This window comes from Tachysurus fulvidraco, chromosome 5 (assembly GCF_022655615.1).
Source record: "Tachysurus fulvidraco isolate hzauxx_2018 chromosome 5, HZAU_PFXX_2.0, whole genome shotgun sequence".
In the NCBI taxonomy this organism is placed as follows: domain Eukaryota; kingdom Metazoa; phylum Chordata; class Actinopteri; order Siluriformes; family Bagridae; genus Tachysurus; species Tachysurus fulvidraco.
The window spans coordinates 15,403,035-15,417,757 of NC_062522.1; the positions used below are offsets into that span (position 1 = coordinate 15,403,035).

General features: G+C 36.2%; 4 protein-coding genes across 8 annotated transcripts; 2 read left to right on the forward strand and 2 right to left on the reverse strand.

The window, feature by feature from the left end:
• The first annotated feature begins 74 nt into the window (after positions 1-74).
• si:ch73-15b2.5 (rho guanine nucleotide exchange factor 19) lies at positions 75-4,146 on the forward strand. The gene is made up of 13 exons (XM_027146481.2): positions 75-93; positions 235-294; positions 377-535; positions 958-1,028; positions 1,107-1,351; positions 1,423-1,583; positions 1,665-1,817; positions 1,942-2,071; positions 2,207-2,281; positions 2,654-2,746; positions 2,823-2,977; positions 3,464-3,628; positions 3,767-4,146. Exons 2-13 carry the CDS (start codon positions 248-250, stop codon positions 3,843-3,845), a joined length of 1,533 nt encoding a protein of 510 aa, XP_027002282.2. The 5' UTR covers positions 75-93; positions 235-247; the 3' UTR covers positions 3,846-4,146.
• tomm6 (translocase of outer mitochondrial membrane 6 homolog (yeast)) lies at positions 3,837-6,155 on the reverse strand. Of its 3 annotated transcripts, none has more exons than XM_047813480.1 (4): positions 6,115-6,155; positions 5,902-6,017; positions 4,784-4,907; positions 3,837-4,145 (listed from the first exon to the last, which is right to left on the reverse strand). In XM_047813480.1, the coding sequence occupies exons 1-3, from the start codon at positions 6,115-6,117 to the stop codon at positions 4,811-4,813; spliced, it is 216 nt and encodes a 71-aa protein (XP_047669436.1). In that variant the 5' UTR covers positions 6,118-6,155; the 3' UTR covers positions 3,837-4,145; positions 4,784-4,810. The 3 variants fall into 3 exon arrangements, with proteins under 3 accessions (XP_047669436.1, XP_027002325.1, XP_047669437.1); XM_027146524.2 differs by having other exon boundaries at positions 3,837-4,142; positions 6,115-6,148; XM_047813481.1 differs by having other exon boundaries at positions 3,837-4,142; positions 6,095-6,126.
• Positions 6,156-6,253: 98 nt separating this feature from the next.
• Positions 6,254-11,282, forward strand: LOC113642829 (ubiquinol-cytochrome-c reductase complex assembly factor 2). The gene is made up of 4 exons (XM_027146521.2): positions 6,254-6,391; positions 7,765-7,839; positions 8,252-8,321; positions 10,968-11,282. The coding sequence occupies exons 1-4, from the start codon at positions 6,254-6,256 to the stop codon at positions 11,072-11,074; spliced, it is 390 nt and encodes a 129-aa protein (XP_027002322.1). The 3' UTR covers positions 11,075-11,282.
• A 312-nt stretch (positions 11,283-11,594) lies between these two features.
• On the reverse strand, positions 11,595-13,675 carry tspo (translocator protein). Of its 3 annotated transcripts, none has more exons than XM_027146516.2 (4): positions 13,559-13,675; positions 12,624-12,827; positions 12,243-12,381; positions 11,595-12,091 (listed from the first exon to the last, which is right to left on the reverse strand). In XM_027146516.2, exons 2-4 carry the CDS (start codon positions 12,794-12,796, stop codon positions 11,918-11,920), a joined length of 486 nt encoding a protein of 161 aa, XP_027002317.2. In that variant the 5' UTR covers positions 12,797-12,827; positions 13,559-13,675; the 3' UTR covers positions 11,595-11,917. The 3 variants fall into 3 exon arrangements, with proteins under 3 accessions (XP_027002317.2, XP_047669433.1, XP_047669434.1); XM_047813477.1 differs by having other exon boundaries at positions 12,624-12,840; positions 13,559-13,658; XM_047813478.1 differs by having other exon boundaries at positions 12,624-12,869; positions 13,559-13,631.
• Positions 13,676-14,723: the final 1,048 nt, after the last annotated feature.

Below are 14,723 nucleotides of genomic sequence, written 5' to 3' on the forward strand. Positions count from 1 at the left end.
GATGAGTCCAATTTACAACACATGAGTGAGAGCTTGCTGTCGGTAAGAGTCTGGGGTCTAATTTAATGGTTTTAATCTATATAAAATTAAATGGTAGGTTTTTATCATGTCAGCAATATCAAACCAGAGCATAGCTGCTTATGTGGTGTGTTAGATTTGATTAAAAAAAAAAAACTGACTTAATATTTCTTTATTTTGATAAAGACAAAGTGGAACATTGTGTCTCTTCCCAAGGCCTATATCTGAGATGGATGAACACCAGGTCATTTCCCAAGAGCCTGGAACCGTTTTTAGGTAGAATGTTTACCTATTAAGCTAGTTTCTAATTTATTTCTTGTAGCATTGAAGCCAGAGAGCTTTTGTTTGCTCTGTGTAGTGTCTCAGGTGGTATTGCTGAGGCTCTGAGATCAGTCGCGAGATCAGACACATGGAGTCTCCTACAGACTGCATCACTCCTCAGTGTACAGGATCAAAAACCAGTTTTCACCCAGACACATTCCCCTGATCTCGTCTGTGCACAGGATGAGGACAAACGGTAAGAAAGTCCATGATCTTTAACGTTAAAGATATATTTCTAGGCTGGTAGAAGTGTAACAATGGCCTGTAGTCTAGTTTGTGTAAATGAGTCACAGCCTTGTGGTATCCTGAATGATTTGCCTCATTACAGGCAATGTGAAAAATTGTGGTTGTTCTTAAATAAAAAGATGCATGATTGACAACAAGTAGTGATATGAATCAAGTAGATTTATTCTTGTCAGACTAATTTTGCTTTTCCATATAAGCAACTTTTTAGTGTGGGACATGTTTGAGCCTGATGAGTGTATTACACATGTAATTGGATGGGAAGCAATAAAGTATTGTTTTTGTTTGGAGGGTCAGGATTAATTAATTTTTAATTATTCTGTCCAGCTAACAAACTTTGCACTGTGCCATTGAACATGTCTTGTCTTATTAAAGATTCATGCCCGGTGCTCAGGACAACACTCAAGATGAAACGTTTGAAGTGAAGTTAAAATATATCAGTGATTGTAAGTATGTTTACTTACTTATCTGTTGTTAAATACATGTGTATGTGTATTACATTTGTCAATGCTCTTGCCCTGTAGCAGTGCCTCTGTATCAGGAGTACTGGCTGAAATGTATGAAGGCAGAGTTACAGAAGGCACAGCATAAAAAACTGGTAGATGTTGTGGAAGCACGGTGTCGATCTCCTGTTTCACCAACCCAATCTTGTGCATCGAGCCCTCCGGGACTGTATGTAGCACCGTACACTCTGTGGCAACAGCTACCTGAAGTAAAAATGCAACACTTACTGCAAACGCTTACCGCCAGAGACATTCGCCATCAGGAGGTAGGTTTTTATTTTAGCCATTTGTCTGTAGTTAACACCAAATGTATAAAGAGTACTTCTTTCTTGCACAGGCCATGTTTGAACTGATTGTGTCCGAGGCTTCGTATCAGAAGAGTTTGCGAGTGGCAGTTGGACTCTTCCAGTCCTCTGTTCCACTGAAGCAAACTTTAACACCCGTGCAGAATCATGTTTTATTTTCCAACTTGAAGGAAGTCTGCAAGGTCAGCGAGAGGTAAGGACCAACTGTACTGTAGCAGTATTTATCACACTGACGTGTGCTTCACGCTAAGATATGTGTCTACTGTTCTATTAGTTTTCTTCAGGATTTAGAGACTCGACTGGGGCAGAATGTGGTGATGTCCAAGATTGGAGACGTCGTACTGAAACACAAAGCAACGTTTCGTCGAGTCTATGTGCCCTATGTTACCAACATGATGTATCAGGAGACCCTTATTGCAAAACTTTTGTTAGTCGTATTTATTGATTTTACATCAAGAATCTCTTTCATATAAACTACTGTTTAAACCAGTGGTGCTGTTGCACCTTCACACACGGTATTTGTTTGTCTGATTGCTGCTGTCTGTTTTCAGACAAGAAAACAGGAAATTTGTGCTGGCCTTAAAGAAGCTTGAGAAAGACCCACTTTGCCAGAGACAGACACTCAAGTCCTTTCTGATCCTTCCCTTTCAAAGGATAACAAGATTAAGACTTATTTTAGAGGTGAGCTTTTCCAAGCCAAGGAAGTTTTTAAAAAAAAAATTCTCATAAACACCAGGGTAGAAGAGCATGTATTTTTTTGTTGATGTAGCTTTGAACACAACTTGGTAGAAGCAATGTTCTTTGTCACTGGTTCAGAATATCCTTAAAAGGACTGATGAAGATTCCACTGATGTTCCCAACCTAAAAGGTGCAATTGAAGCTGTACGAGAGGTATGCTTTCAATCTTCCAATATAATGTATTCAATTATTTTTCTTAAATCAATATTACCAATACTATAATACTGACTTTAAAAATCTGGTCCTTGAATTAAAGTATTGAACTTTTGGTAATATAGACTTATATACAGTATACATAGATCTAGATTAGATGATAGATCTTGCACTATATAGATTTATAGTGTAATAATTTTAAATAGACTTTACAAATCTGGTCCATGAATTAATTATAAAATTATTTCTTTAGTAACATTTATCACAGTGAGATTTGCAGTGGCCCCAGAGCTATAGTGGGATCACTAACTGGAAAATAGGCACACACCCAGTCTATCACAGTTAATCCATTATATTCTGTATCCTTTTTAGATAGTAGTGGAGTGTGACTGCAATGTCCAGCAAATGAAACGGACAGAGGAACTGGTTAGCTTGGAAAAGCTTGTGGATTTTTCCAATGTCAAGGTTGGAATTTTGCCTCTTAAATCTTTTAATGCCGGAATGTTTGTTCCACTTGTTTATATTTCTTGTCTTCCATCAGTCAGTACCTTTAATCGTAAGTGGCCGTTATCTGATTCGAGCGGGACCATTGAAAAAGTTAAAGGTCAAGAGTAATCAGACTTCAGGCTCCATGGTCTCACGCACAGACGTCTTCCTGCACCTCTTCAATGACCTCCTGCTCCTCTCAGTCAAGAAGTATGATTGCTCTGTGTTCTTCCAGAAGTATGGGATGAATAAACAGAGACTTGTGGTTATTAGAAAATTGTCAATGTGGGGTGGTGTGATGCTGAATAATGTTACCATCCTGAAGTTGACTGTTTTCTTATGACTGCATGTGTTTTATTCCTCTTGTACAATTTTATTTACATGTAAAGAATTGACTTTTTTTTGCTAAATAACTTTGACTTAATGTGACATCCTCTGTGCAATGCCCTATATCTCTATCTATAATGAGAGAATTAAAATGTATTATTATTAAAATAACAATCTATACATTTTTGTATAGCTGCTGTTCTAGAAAATGAATCATGTCTTGCAAACCAATTTAAGAATTCAGAAACATTGTGGTATAAAGTATATAAACACATGTTTGTACACTAATGCTTTTTGGTTTCTGTTTTAATGACATTATCAACATTGTTCTGTTTTGACTCTCCAATTTCTGTCATACCCCTACGTCAGTGGAAACAGATTCGGTGTGCAAGATCATGCAGCTTTTCCTGCTCATGTTCGTGTAGAGGAGTTAAAGACCAAGATGTTGGGTCTGCCACCTGATGCATTTCTGCTCCATCTCACCCAAAACCATTTACGAGCTTCTTCTGCTGTTATACTCGCTGCACAATCACGGTAAATCATACGTATTACTGATCTCAGCCTGAACCTATACAATCCAAACAAGTTAGTTGTTTCTAATGCACTGTTCTAGACAGATGTTTTCTGAGCTGTTCAGAAATGATATTGCTCAAGCAGTATATTTGTGTGCAGGATGGAAAAAGAGACCTGGCTCCAACTTTTATCTTCACAGAATGGCACCATTGGTAATACAGAGTCCAAGAATGTTTAAACATTTTTATTAAGTATAATATGTAACTTTGTAATAGTCTTTTAATAATTAAATCTGCTAGAATGACATCAATTGTGAACTTTAACTTAAACATTATTTATACTAAATAAAGTTTGACAGTTGTAACAATGTCAGCTGTTCACTTTCTTTTTGTTGATGGGGGGAAAAAAAAGTCAGTGTGAAAAACTTTAGCAATGAATCATTGGGTGTGTTTTCCTATTCGGTGTAAATTGGATTTGTCCCATCATTGCCTCTGTTAGAAAGCTCCATTCTTGTTCAGAAGAAACTGGTCATCTCCTGCTGGGGATAAAAATAAACATGTGGACAGTGATCATTTTGAGCTTTTAGAGCCATTATTTGGTGCAACATAAATAGTGTCAGTGTGTGTGAACTTTTGGGTTAAGGACTGTCTAACTTAAGACTTAAAACCAGGACGAATAGTGGTGAAACATCATTTTTGAGGGAGAAATGTGATCAGACAAATATTGAATGATAAAAATCTAACTGTAAAAGAAACAGTTTCCACATGCACAATATGAAGGGAGCTCAGGGGGATCGGGACTGAACAGCAATCAGAATCGGGTTTATTTTCGAAGTGTGTTGAGAGACACAAGGAATTTGGTTCCAGCTGTTTGTGACTCTCAAACGTACAGACAAATAACACTACAAGACAATATGTAGCCTTTAGAGAACTACTTACCAGTAGGCTACTAAGGTTAAATAAAAAGGCTTCAGTTTGCTAGGGAGCATTAAGATTGTATTCTCCAAATGGTTTCTGGTTTGGCATCGGATTATTTCATTCTTCTCTGAATAAGTTTTAAACAAAAATAAAAACCCATACATGACTCCGGTTTTAAAGAATATACACATTGATTTGGATGAGAATATATTCAGCTCTGTGCAGTATTATATAAGGAGGAGTTTTTATTCAAACTTGCCTGCAAAACTCCATGAATTCCCTGGGACTATGTCACTGGTTGAGGTGACATCAGGTCAAAGTCTGACAAATTCCTCGCCACCCAAACTCCTGCAGCAAACAAGCCTAAATTCACAAGAAGATTCCTAAAGAGAAAGAGATTATTAAATTACTGTGTTTTTATTATTATTACACTTTCACGCATAAATTATATGGATCCATTTCCCAGTCAAGGTAAGGGTCTTTAAATTTGGGCCTTGAGACATATTACCTGACAGAAGAGAATCATCATATCTCCATGCATTAATAGTAATAATAATAAACTTTATTTTGTATAGCGCCTTTAAAAGTAGCTTGTCAAAGCGCTTGACATAAAAGATGAAATTAAAAGATACACATAGCAGTACAGGCACTAAAACTAAACATACAAAAATAAAAAGCCAATAAATAAACAATGAAATCACATAAAAGCTACCCTAAAAAAAAAGTACGTCTTAAGGTGGGATTTTAAAAACACCCAGGGATTCTGCATTCCTAATCTCTGAGGGCAGGGAATTCCACAATTTGGGAGCCAAAGAAGAAAAAGCCCATTATTCAGTGGACAATACATTCTGTAATATAAATACAGTATCTGCTGTGCACCTTTTTCTTTTAAAAATTGCATGTACACTAGGGTTTTTTTTTGTTTTTTATTTGATTGATGTCGAGCATGTTTTGAATCATTATGTTGGACAAAAATTAATATACAGAAAAAAGTTATATTTTTTCATGTGTAAAGTAAAATGTCGAAATGTCATTTATTTTAAATCCTTTTTATTTGGAAAGTTTCACATCCATAAATGTAAAGTGGTATGGGAAAAAAAACAAAAAAAAACGTTTTCCATTTTCAGCTGGAAATGATTATTTTGAACCTTTAAAAGGATTTACAACCCGAAAAGCTGATGTTTGTTACCACGGAGAATGTGTGTGAGCCTGTACCTACCCAACACAGCTAGCAGCTACACCACTAAACACAAGGTCATTGTCATAAACAGATGCTAGTTATACAAGTCAGTGTTGTCATGACGACGGAAGATCTCGCACATAAACACACAAATATGCCATGTAGTGAGGGACAATAAACATTAACGTATTGTTTACCTTCTAAAGTCATTTCTGTCGGTCACAAAGCGACACGCGTTGCTAACCCACCCCACAACCCCAGGAGACGCTGCTTCGCTTTTCTTTCCTGCACCCGGCATTTTCCCTGGCGATTTCTTATTAAGACAGAGACAGAGATTAAGACAAGCAATTTCAAAAGGAAAACAATAAGAGATTGGAGACAAAAACGAACCACTGATTATTTCTACACACCATGAGGCGAGTTTGGAGCCTACGGAAACACGTTTGGGACAAACACGTGCCCAAGTCTGAACGTTTCTGCTAAACGCAATTTGGTTTGTCCCAGTGCGGCATCCTTATTTAGAGTGGGTCGCTTTCTACAAGGCTGAAAATGGCCGCCACCAGGTACCGTCGCTTTCTCAAGTTGTGTGAAGAATGGCCGAGGGACGAGTCGAAAAAAGGTCGAGATTTGGGGACGTTTTTACGGCAAAAGGTGGCAAGTGCGTTCAGAGAAGGTGAAAACACACAGGTAATGTGGGATAGCTGACTGTTTCTGGATCAGAGGGCATCAACAGTTATTAATGTATACAAACATGTTACCTAATGTGCAGGAGAAAGTCGAGGGTTAATCATCATCACCATAATAATAATCACAATAATAATAATAATAATAATAATAATAATAATAATAATAATAATGTTGTTCCTCTATTCAATTAAGTTCAATTTAATTTATTTGTATAGCACTTTTAACAATTTCCCATTGTCTCAAAGCAGCTTACAGATGTATTGAAACAGAAGAGAGAGAAAAAGAAATAGATATGTAGTAATAATAATAAGAAAAATAAGGATAAAATAAATATACAATTAAAGTTATTTTTTTTAGTTTAAAGTTAATTTAATAATTAATTTTAAAAATGATTAACTTAAAATTAAAACTTAAAGTGTATACCTTTCTCTAAAATAAATCTTTTTCTTTTTCACCTAAAGCTTACATTTGTTATTTAATTAGTGCCAATAACGCTGTCATGTTTCACTGTGGCTGTGATTGTACTCCTTGTCCTTGAGTGTTCATGTGAAGATAAATGTTTCTGTGAGGTTGAAGATGCTTCTGGATTGACCTAAAGGTTACTTTTTGATTCATATTGGGTTTTACTAGGTGGAAGATTGATAAATGTTTAATCTGGTTCATATTCAGACCTTATCTGCACCACTTAAGGATGTTTACAGTCTTTTTTTTTGTCATCATGATGTAAGTGCTGTTAAGCAGTTTTTTTCTCATGTGTGTCAATTCCATTGATTCTTCCAGTACATGCTGCTTCAGATATTTTTCAGTCAAAAGTCTGTGGACACCTGACCATCACAAGCATATATCCGACTTCCCCAAGCTGTTGCCACAAAGTCGAAAGCACACAGTTGTCTAGAATATCTTTCAAGATTTCCCTTCATTGGAACTAATCTGGCAAACATGTTCCAGAATGACCATGGTTTGCCCAAGGTTGGAGTAAAAGTACTTAAGTGACCGGATCTGTCCCTGACCTCTACCCCGTTACACAGCGTGTGTGTGTATGTTTTGTGTAATTTGTTTTCCACATTGGGTTGTGCCCTGGTTATTCTGGGATGTACTCCACAGAACGCTGTGTAAAATATGCAGTACAGAAAGTGGACACACAAAAAATGCTCTGAATACTCTGTATAGTATACACTCTTTATTAAATATACTGTGTAAATAATGTGAGTTATGTAACCAAGTGATGCTTTTTATATTTATGCAACCTTTCAGTAAAAAGTATTCAAACCAGAGTTATCTTAAAACAGCTACCTAGTATGCCTATGGCAAGAACATTTCAAAACTGAAGTGATTTAAACATATTTCCTAGAGGATGTATTTTCTTCTTCTAGATCTCTGACCCAGAAAAATGTGATCAAATGTATGACAGTCTGGTGCACATCAACAGCAACGTTTACAAAGAAAAGGTGAGTGTGAAGTGAGAATATTAAAATGCAGCATGCAGTACAAAATATAAAAGCAGTGGATTGACAAGAGTTCAGACAAACCATCATTAAATCTGTTTACTGTTAGAGGTTTTGGATGTTCCTTTTCCTAACGCTATCATATGTTATTCTGTTTGGTTCAGCACCTGAAATATTACTGAAGTTGTCTAAACATCATATCTTCTCCCTTGTTAACAATGGGGATACTAAGTTTGCTGTTCTAAAACTCACTCTATGATTGAGCCAGTAAAAAAGGAGCAGGGATATACTTTGATCTATTATCTTCATATTCATTAATGATTTGTTAAGTGTATAGACTATAATAATGTAGATTTTTATTGCAGCTTTTCAATAATCACTTAAAATGTGTGTGGATGAATATTTCTCTTTTTAGTTTCCTCGAGCAAAAGACACAAGTTTTACTGGTGTGACGGTGGAAGAGTGTCGGATGTTATTAGGAACAGGTGAGATTTGTAAGAAGTTTGGAATATGCTCTATATTACCATGTTACTTATTTCTTATTATGACTGTATTCCCATTGAAATATTATGAAGACTCCTATAATGGCTCTAAAATACTTGACACTCTAGTCTTTAAACCAGCGGTGTCCAATCTTATCCAAAATGGGCCGGTGTGGGTGCAGGTTTTCATTTCATTCAAGCAGAAGCCACACCAGAGTCTACTAAAAGCCAAGAACAGCTGATTAAACAGGTGGAATCAGGTGTGGCTTCTGCTTGGTTGGAATGAAAACCTGCACCCACACCAGCCCTTTGTGGATAAGATTGGACACCGCTGCCTTAAACACATAAATATGTGTGTTTAATGTAAATGGTCTATTTAACAGGGCACATTAATAGGAACATATGCTTATTCATACAAATGTCAGCCAATCATGTGGCAGCAGTGCAATGCATTAAAGTCATTTAAATGATGTAGTAGGGAAAAGGTTAGTAGGTATGTTTCCAGCCAAGCATTTGTTTGTACCATTTACATTTACAGTATCTGGCAGATGCCCTTATCCAAAGCAACATACAAAAGTGCTTTCAAGTATCAATGAATACGTTAACTAGGTTACAGACTTAAGATACAATGAGCCTAAACACTTGTTTTTATTTTTTATTTTTAATACACACATACATCAAACAGGGGATAAGGTGCAAGTAAAATTTTCATTAAGTAGTAGGTCTTCAACCATGCCAGAAGGTTTATGCACATCGTAATGTTTATTGATACAGCTCATGGAAATGCAAATTATCTATAAAATTTAACAGGTGTCGACGTAATCTTTTTTTTGTTTTTGTTTAACTGTAGCACATAGTTGTTGCATTAAAAAGACTGGAAAATAGTTTTGTCAAGTGAAATGGCATTCACATGTTCCAAGGAATCATGTTATGCAGTTTCATTGGACTCATTTGGAAACCTTTTATAATGGTGCTTTAATTTTTCTTCAAGAGCTGTGCAAATGCGCATCACTGTAGCAAATACACTACACACTCTGGTAACCTGCACCAAGTACAGAGTGAATTAGATAGAAACAAACTGGAGACTACGGAAGTCTTAAGAGGCAATGCATTATTATATTTTTCTTTCTCATTATGTCAGCATAACAAAAGTTGTTTTGTCTTGATAACGACTTAATTTTCTTATGATCTCTGCATAAGAACATGTTTTAGAGGCAGTAAAAGGCGCAGTAAACCAGCATCATTGATGATCGCATATGCTTTTACTTTGATCAGTAATCATGTGGTTTATAACTTCCACATAAGGGTCTGACACTTAAGAAGGAGGCTGTGATGACAATATAGTGACCCTACTGCAGTTAATATGGCCGCTATTTTTAAGAGCACAGTTAAAATAACCACATTATTGTAGGACATTATTGTAGAACCTGTATTGTAGGGATGGCTTCTAGATACTTAACTGTAATAGTTCTAAAAGAGGAAAGTGAGCGTCTGCAAGCACTGAACAATAAATTAATATAAAGCAATCATTTTTAAATAAATATGCGACAAAACAAATACAAAAAAATTACTATTTATTTATAAGAGTAAAGGCTTAACCTTTTTAATAATCCATATTAACAATGGGGTACATGCAGAGATCACGAGAAAATTAAGTCATTACTACCAAACAAGAGAGAAAAAATATAATAATGCACAGCCTCTTAGGACTTCCATAGGAGACAGAATGTTTTGCATTTTCACTTAACATAAGTGTACAAAGTGGATGAATACCTAGTTAGTGACTTTTGAAATGGAAAATAATGAAAATGAATTGTTTCAAAGTTGCTTTATTAAAGGTGGGGGTTTCGGTTGTTTGAAAGCCAATGTTGACATTTGAAATCACCAAAAAACCCACGCCCCTAACCCAAATGGGTCCCACCCCGTATTGATAGCTCCGCCCACACATACATACGTAACCCAGGCAACTAATGGAAAGAAATGTGTCTATCATAGATGAAGGGAAGAACAATACGATTGCAGATAAACAAACAAGCATAATCATGCAAAGGACGGCACATATTAGTTCTGTGAAACAAAGCAAAACCAACGTCACTCACCCATCGAGAAGGAAAAAAGCAACCTCAGCGTCTTAAGTATATTCACAGATTCGAGTTTCCCGAGTCAGTAACTCCTGAGCTAAACGCTGTTACTAGCAAAGCATGGTTGTAGCTGCCTCTCTACATTATTACGATAGAAAAGAGGTGTTATTTGTGTAGTAACAGTGTTTAGCTCAGGAGTCTGCCTTATTATAAGCCTTTTTCCCTTTCTTTCTTTGACATGGAGGATTAAAAACAATGTTAAAACCGCTTTCTGCTAATGTCACACATGCGCACTAAACACTCTCTCCGCCCATATTGACAAGACCCGCCCCTTTCTGCTCATTGGCTACACGTTAGTATTGATTTATGTTTTGTTTGTCGTCCTGACTCGGTTTTCTGAAGCATTTCTCAAACAACGGAGACCCTACCTTTAAATGTGCCAGTTTTACGATTCGGTTGCACTTGTTTACAAAAAAAGATGATCCTCAAACAATGCTCTTTTTTAACTTTGTATTTAAGCATTTTACATAGCTGACTTTTATATTATTGTATTACTAATCACTTGTAGGAAATATGCAACAGATGGATGAGGAAAAGAAAGGATTGTGGAAAACACTAATGCAGAGATTCTCCTCTAAACCAGAAGATGCATCTGTGGAAAAACCAGAAAAGTAGACATTTTGTACTAGCTTCACCGGAGCACAACTTTGTTTCTGTTATAAAACTTACTCCCTTATTATTAATATATTTGAATTTGCATTTTCATTCTTATATGCTGTATGTTTTATTCATATAATGAATGACCATTCATATTATTTCATAATTATTGACATTAACTTATGTCCTTAACTTGTAAACAATTAAAGATGCATTGTATTCAGTATTGTTTGCTTCAGAAAAACCTCCTGTAGCTTCACAAAATATGCATTTATGTATGATAATTAAGTTAAACATAAATGTGAGCTTATTCTTTAACTTGGCCTAAATTGTTTTAAATTTGAACAAGTGCTCAGGCTTGAGTTAAACACCCACACAGTGTAGAGTTCACTGGTTCAAGTGAATCCTCTGGCAGTTTGGCTGACGAAAAACACAGTATGCTAAGGTGAGATAGAGGTCTTTTCACCCTGTTTTGAGACACACCCTATCATGATGTGATAGTAAAGCTTAAGAGAGTGGTGGGTGGGTGGAGACAGACTCTATAAGGCAACTCTTTATTTATTTGGAACCAGTACAAACAGTAAAATGATTGATCAGGTTATCTTTTTACTGACAGGAAACCAAAAGGAAAATGATCCTGAGGAAAAGTATGTTCTTATATTTTATTTTACTAAGCTAACAAAAAATGTAAGTTAAATGTTAGTATATGATCCTCGTGATTAAGAATATTAGTCAATCAACTTCCATGATTTAATTCATATGTTCACTTGAATATGGTTGCAGGCATATTTGTGGTAACTGCCATGAAAATGTGCATAATGTGTATGCATGGTAATTACATACTCTTGATTAAAAAACGGTCTAGTCTTTTTTGGTCTCAGGGTTGTCCCTCCAGATACAGTAGTTGAGTGAGGTGGCCAAGCAAAGCCAAGCCAGGTATGGAGTCATGAGAAGAGTGGCATTGCGGCTCACTGGGTACCAGGAAACCATGGTCGCAGCCACTGTCCCTGTTAGAACGACAAGCTCAACGAGTGCCTGCAGGGGTTGAGGAACATCAATCAAACATGATAGAAAGTGTGTTTTGAAATTATTATTTTTTTCCAATGGTTTGTGTTATAATTCTCCTTTCAATTTCTCCTTACAGCCACAAGGTATAGTTAAAAAAAAAAAAAACATGTCCTCTTACTAGTTTGATCTTGTGTGCCCCAAAAAAGATTGGGGTCCAGGCCCAATTCAGTGCCAGCTGCAAGCCATAGAGTCCCATTGGGACCACAGCATCTTCTGTGAATCCTCCCAGCTCTTTATACACCAGGTATGAGCCATACCTAAATCAACAGTATTAATATAGGTATTAGTTAACAAGTAGATTAAAAAGTAATTGTGACCCTGTCTACATCATTTCTGCCCAGACAAGCTAAGGTTCTAGCTCCTTTCTCCAACAACCATTACCTCAAACAATATTGGTCCAATAAACAGCTTTTTGCAAAACCTACTAAATTATATTCCATTAAAAGCATTATTTGCATATTATAAAGTAAGTTAATGGAATTGATGCCGATGTACTAACCCCATGCCTGTGTATAAAGCTGTCCATACCACTCCAAAAGCAGAATTGGGTGGCCTCCATGACGGTTTGTTAAGTGAGGCATACCATGTCTTTATCTCTTTTCTTGTGATAAAGCTACCAAAGATCCCACCAACATGTGGTAGGGCAGTCAGACCCAGCATGGCTGTCCACATGGCTCCAACAAAGATATCCAAGGATGAAGTTCTGTAAAAGAGACCTGTTCCTATTTTAGGAGGTGTACCAAACCTTTAAAACATGAAGCAAATATTGTTTCCCTATTAAAAAGTTCTTAATCACAGGGAGGCGATGTGAAAGCTTATTGGATAGGCAGTCTTTCAGCATGTATAACACAAATTAGTTTACATGTAGTTAATATGTAACTACAGTTAAATAAGACTGCCATAACCATCAGTGGTTACTGGTTCATAGTTCAGGATAAAGAATATGATGTTCATTGTAGTTCCCTGCAAGAGAGACTTCATTGCGATCGAGTCGACTCTTTGAGCCGAATCTTTTCGGTGAACCGTTGGGAGTTCACTCGCATGTCGGAAGTGCAGTGAGAAAAAATAATGAAACCATGAAACCATTAATGAAATTAATATCTTGCCTGTCATTCAATGTTAATGCTTTCAAAGCTTTCAGGTATTATTGCAGGAATGTTTTATTAGAAATGAATAAAAATATATATATAAAAAAGAACACTTTCTAGGAAACAACACATATTTCAAAGACATGTAAGAGTTTCTGCTCTAGCATAGTATTACAATCTGATATGATTTACATGTAAAGTTTAATGTTATACAACCTCATCGAGTTCCAAAGTTACAAAATGTTTACATACACAATGCTAGGCTTGGTTATGAAAGAAGGACGCAAAAAAGGAACTGTTTAATGACTTGCAAAGCAATTTAAATCGTTATTATTACTTGTCTTACCGTTAAGTAATAAGTAAGAGTTTGTGCCACGCGCGGTGAAAGAGTTGCTTGGGGTTAAACACGTCCGGACATTGTAAATAAGAATGCAGTGGGCGTGACCTCTTACGAAACGTGAAGCCACGCCCCACGTGTTTCATAAGCTCGTAAGTTATCCAGAGGTTTCATCTGTGATGTAATGTTTCGCATGTATTGTTGTGTAAGTAAGGAATAAAACACATAGGTATCATGCTAAAAGGAAAATAATCCACCATCAAGTTGAGAAAGTAAAATTTAACATCACTGACTTTTTAACAAATTCTCTAATTTATTCAGTGGTTTACAGATAAATGCAACTAAAACAATGGAAATATCAGAACAGTAAAAACATATTTCTACATTTACATGTTTAAATACTGTTTATTATTATTATTATTATTATTATTATTATTATTATTATATCTTTTTTAGGATTTTTGTGACAAAATGCCACAGAAAGTTTAGAAAGATATGTTTTTGGCCACATTTAATTGAAAGAGGATATTAAATCATGGAGCTCAGCTGAGTAATTGTTGTGACATGTACAACAGTTAAACGCCCACTGTAGATATTATATCTGTAGATCAGAATGAAGAGAAGGGTTGCAGATAGGAGAAATGCAACTTTTAGTATGAGAGTTGATGTTTTTTCACTAGGCTAAGTAAGGCAGATTCACAGCCAGACAACTACATAGGCCTACTTTTTTTTCTTAAAGGACAGTGTTTCCTAATAAACGCTTAAGGCCCACATTTTTGGTCTTTCATCTCCCAGTGCACCCGAATCTGCTGTATTGTGCTTGTAATTGCTTGGAGTGCTGGGAGCTACATTAGGACAAAAAGAACTGGGCCAGGTGGCACCTTTATCTTATTTGGCACATCATTTGGGTTTGTTGAGGAGTGGAGGGGTTGGGTGGAGGTGCTGGGGGTTGGCTGTTTCAGCAGGTCTGGTGCTTTGGTTTGTATGAATACATAACCATAGATACACACATAGTATATCACTACCTTGGGCATTTAAACTATTTTCCCATGTAACACTATTCAGGATCTACCTCTCCTTCTGCTACCTCACAGATCATAGCCAGTGATACTGTCAGTTTACTTGAATCTGCATTATGGTTACCTGCAGATTGTATATACTATATAATGGTCCT

What these genes read in the sequence shown, in the direction of transcription:
- si:ch73-15b2.5 (XM_027146481.2), top strand. Translation starts at nt 248, where the DNA reads ATGGATGAACACCAGGTCATTTCCCAAGAGCCTGGAACCGTTTTTAG. An exon ending in GCACAGGATGAGGACAAACG is followed by an intron (nt 536 to 957) that starts GTAAGAAAGTCC and finishes GTCTTATTAAAG; the next exon opens with ATTCATGCCCGGTGCTCAGG. An exon ending in CAATTGAAGCTGTACGAGAG is followed by an intron (nt 2,282 to 2,653) that starts GTATGCTTTCAA and finishes TATCCTTTTTAG; the next exon opens with ATAGTAGTGGAGTGTGACTG.
- tomm6 (XM_047813480.1), bottom strand. An exon ending in GACAGAAATGACTTTAGAAG is followed by an intron (nt 4,908 to 5,901) that starts GTAAACAATACG and finishes CTTTCTCTTTAG; the next exon opens with GAATCTTCTTGTGAATTTAG.
- LOC113642829 (XM_027146521.2), top strand. Translation starts at nt 6,254, where the DNA reads ATGGCCGCCACCAGGTACCGTCGCTTTCTCAAGTTGTGTGAAGAATGG. An exon ending in GCAACGTTTACAAAGAAAAG is followed by an intron (nt 7,840 to 8,251) that starts GTGAGTGTGAAG and finishes TTCTCTTTTTAG; the next exon opens with TTTCCTCGAGCAAAAGACAC. An exon ending in TCGGATGTTATTAGGAACAG is followed by an intron (nt 8,322 to 10,967) that starts GTGAGATTTGTA and finishes AATCACTTGTAG; the next exon opens with GAAATATGCAACAGATGGAT.
- tspo (XM_027146516.2), bottom strand. Translation starts at nt 12,796, where the DNA reads ATGTGGACAGCCATGCTGGGTCTGACTGCCCTACCACATGTTGGTGGG. An exon ending in GCTTTATACACAGGCATGGG is followed by an intron (nt 12,382 to 12,623) that starts GTTAGTACATCG and finishes CTGTTGATTTAG; the next exon opens with GTATGGCTCATACCTGGTGT. An exon ending in GGGCACACAAGATCAAACTA is followed by an intron (nt 12,092 to 12,242) that starts GTAAGAGGACAT and finishes CAACCCCTGCAG; the next exon opens with GCACTCGTTGAGCTTGTCGT.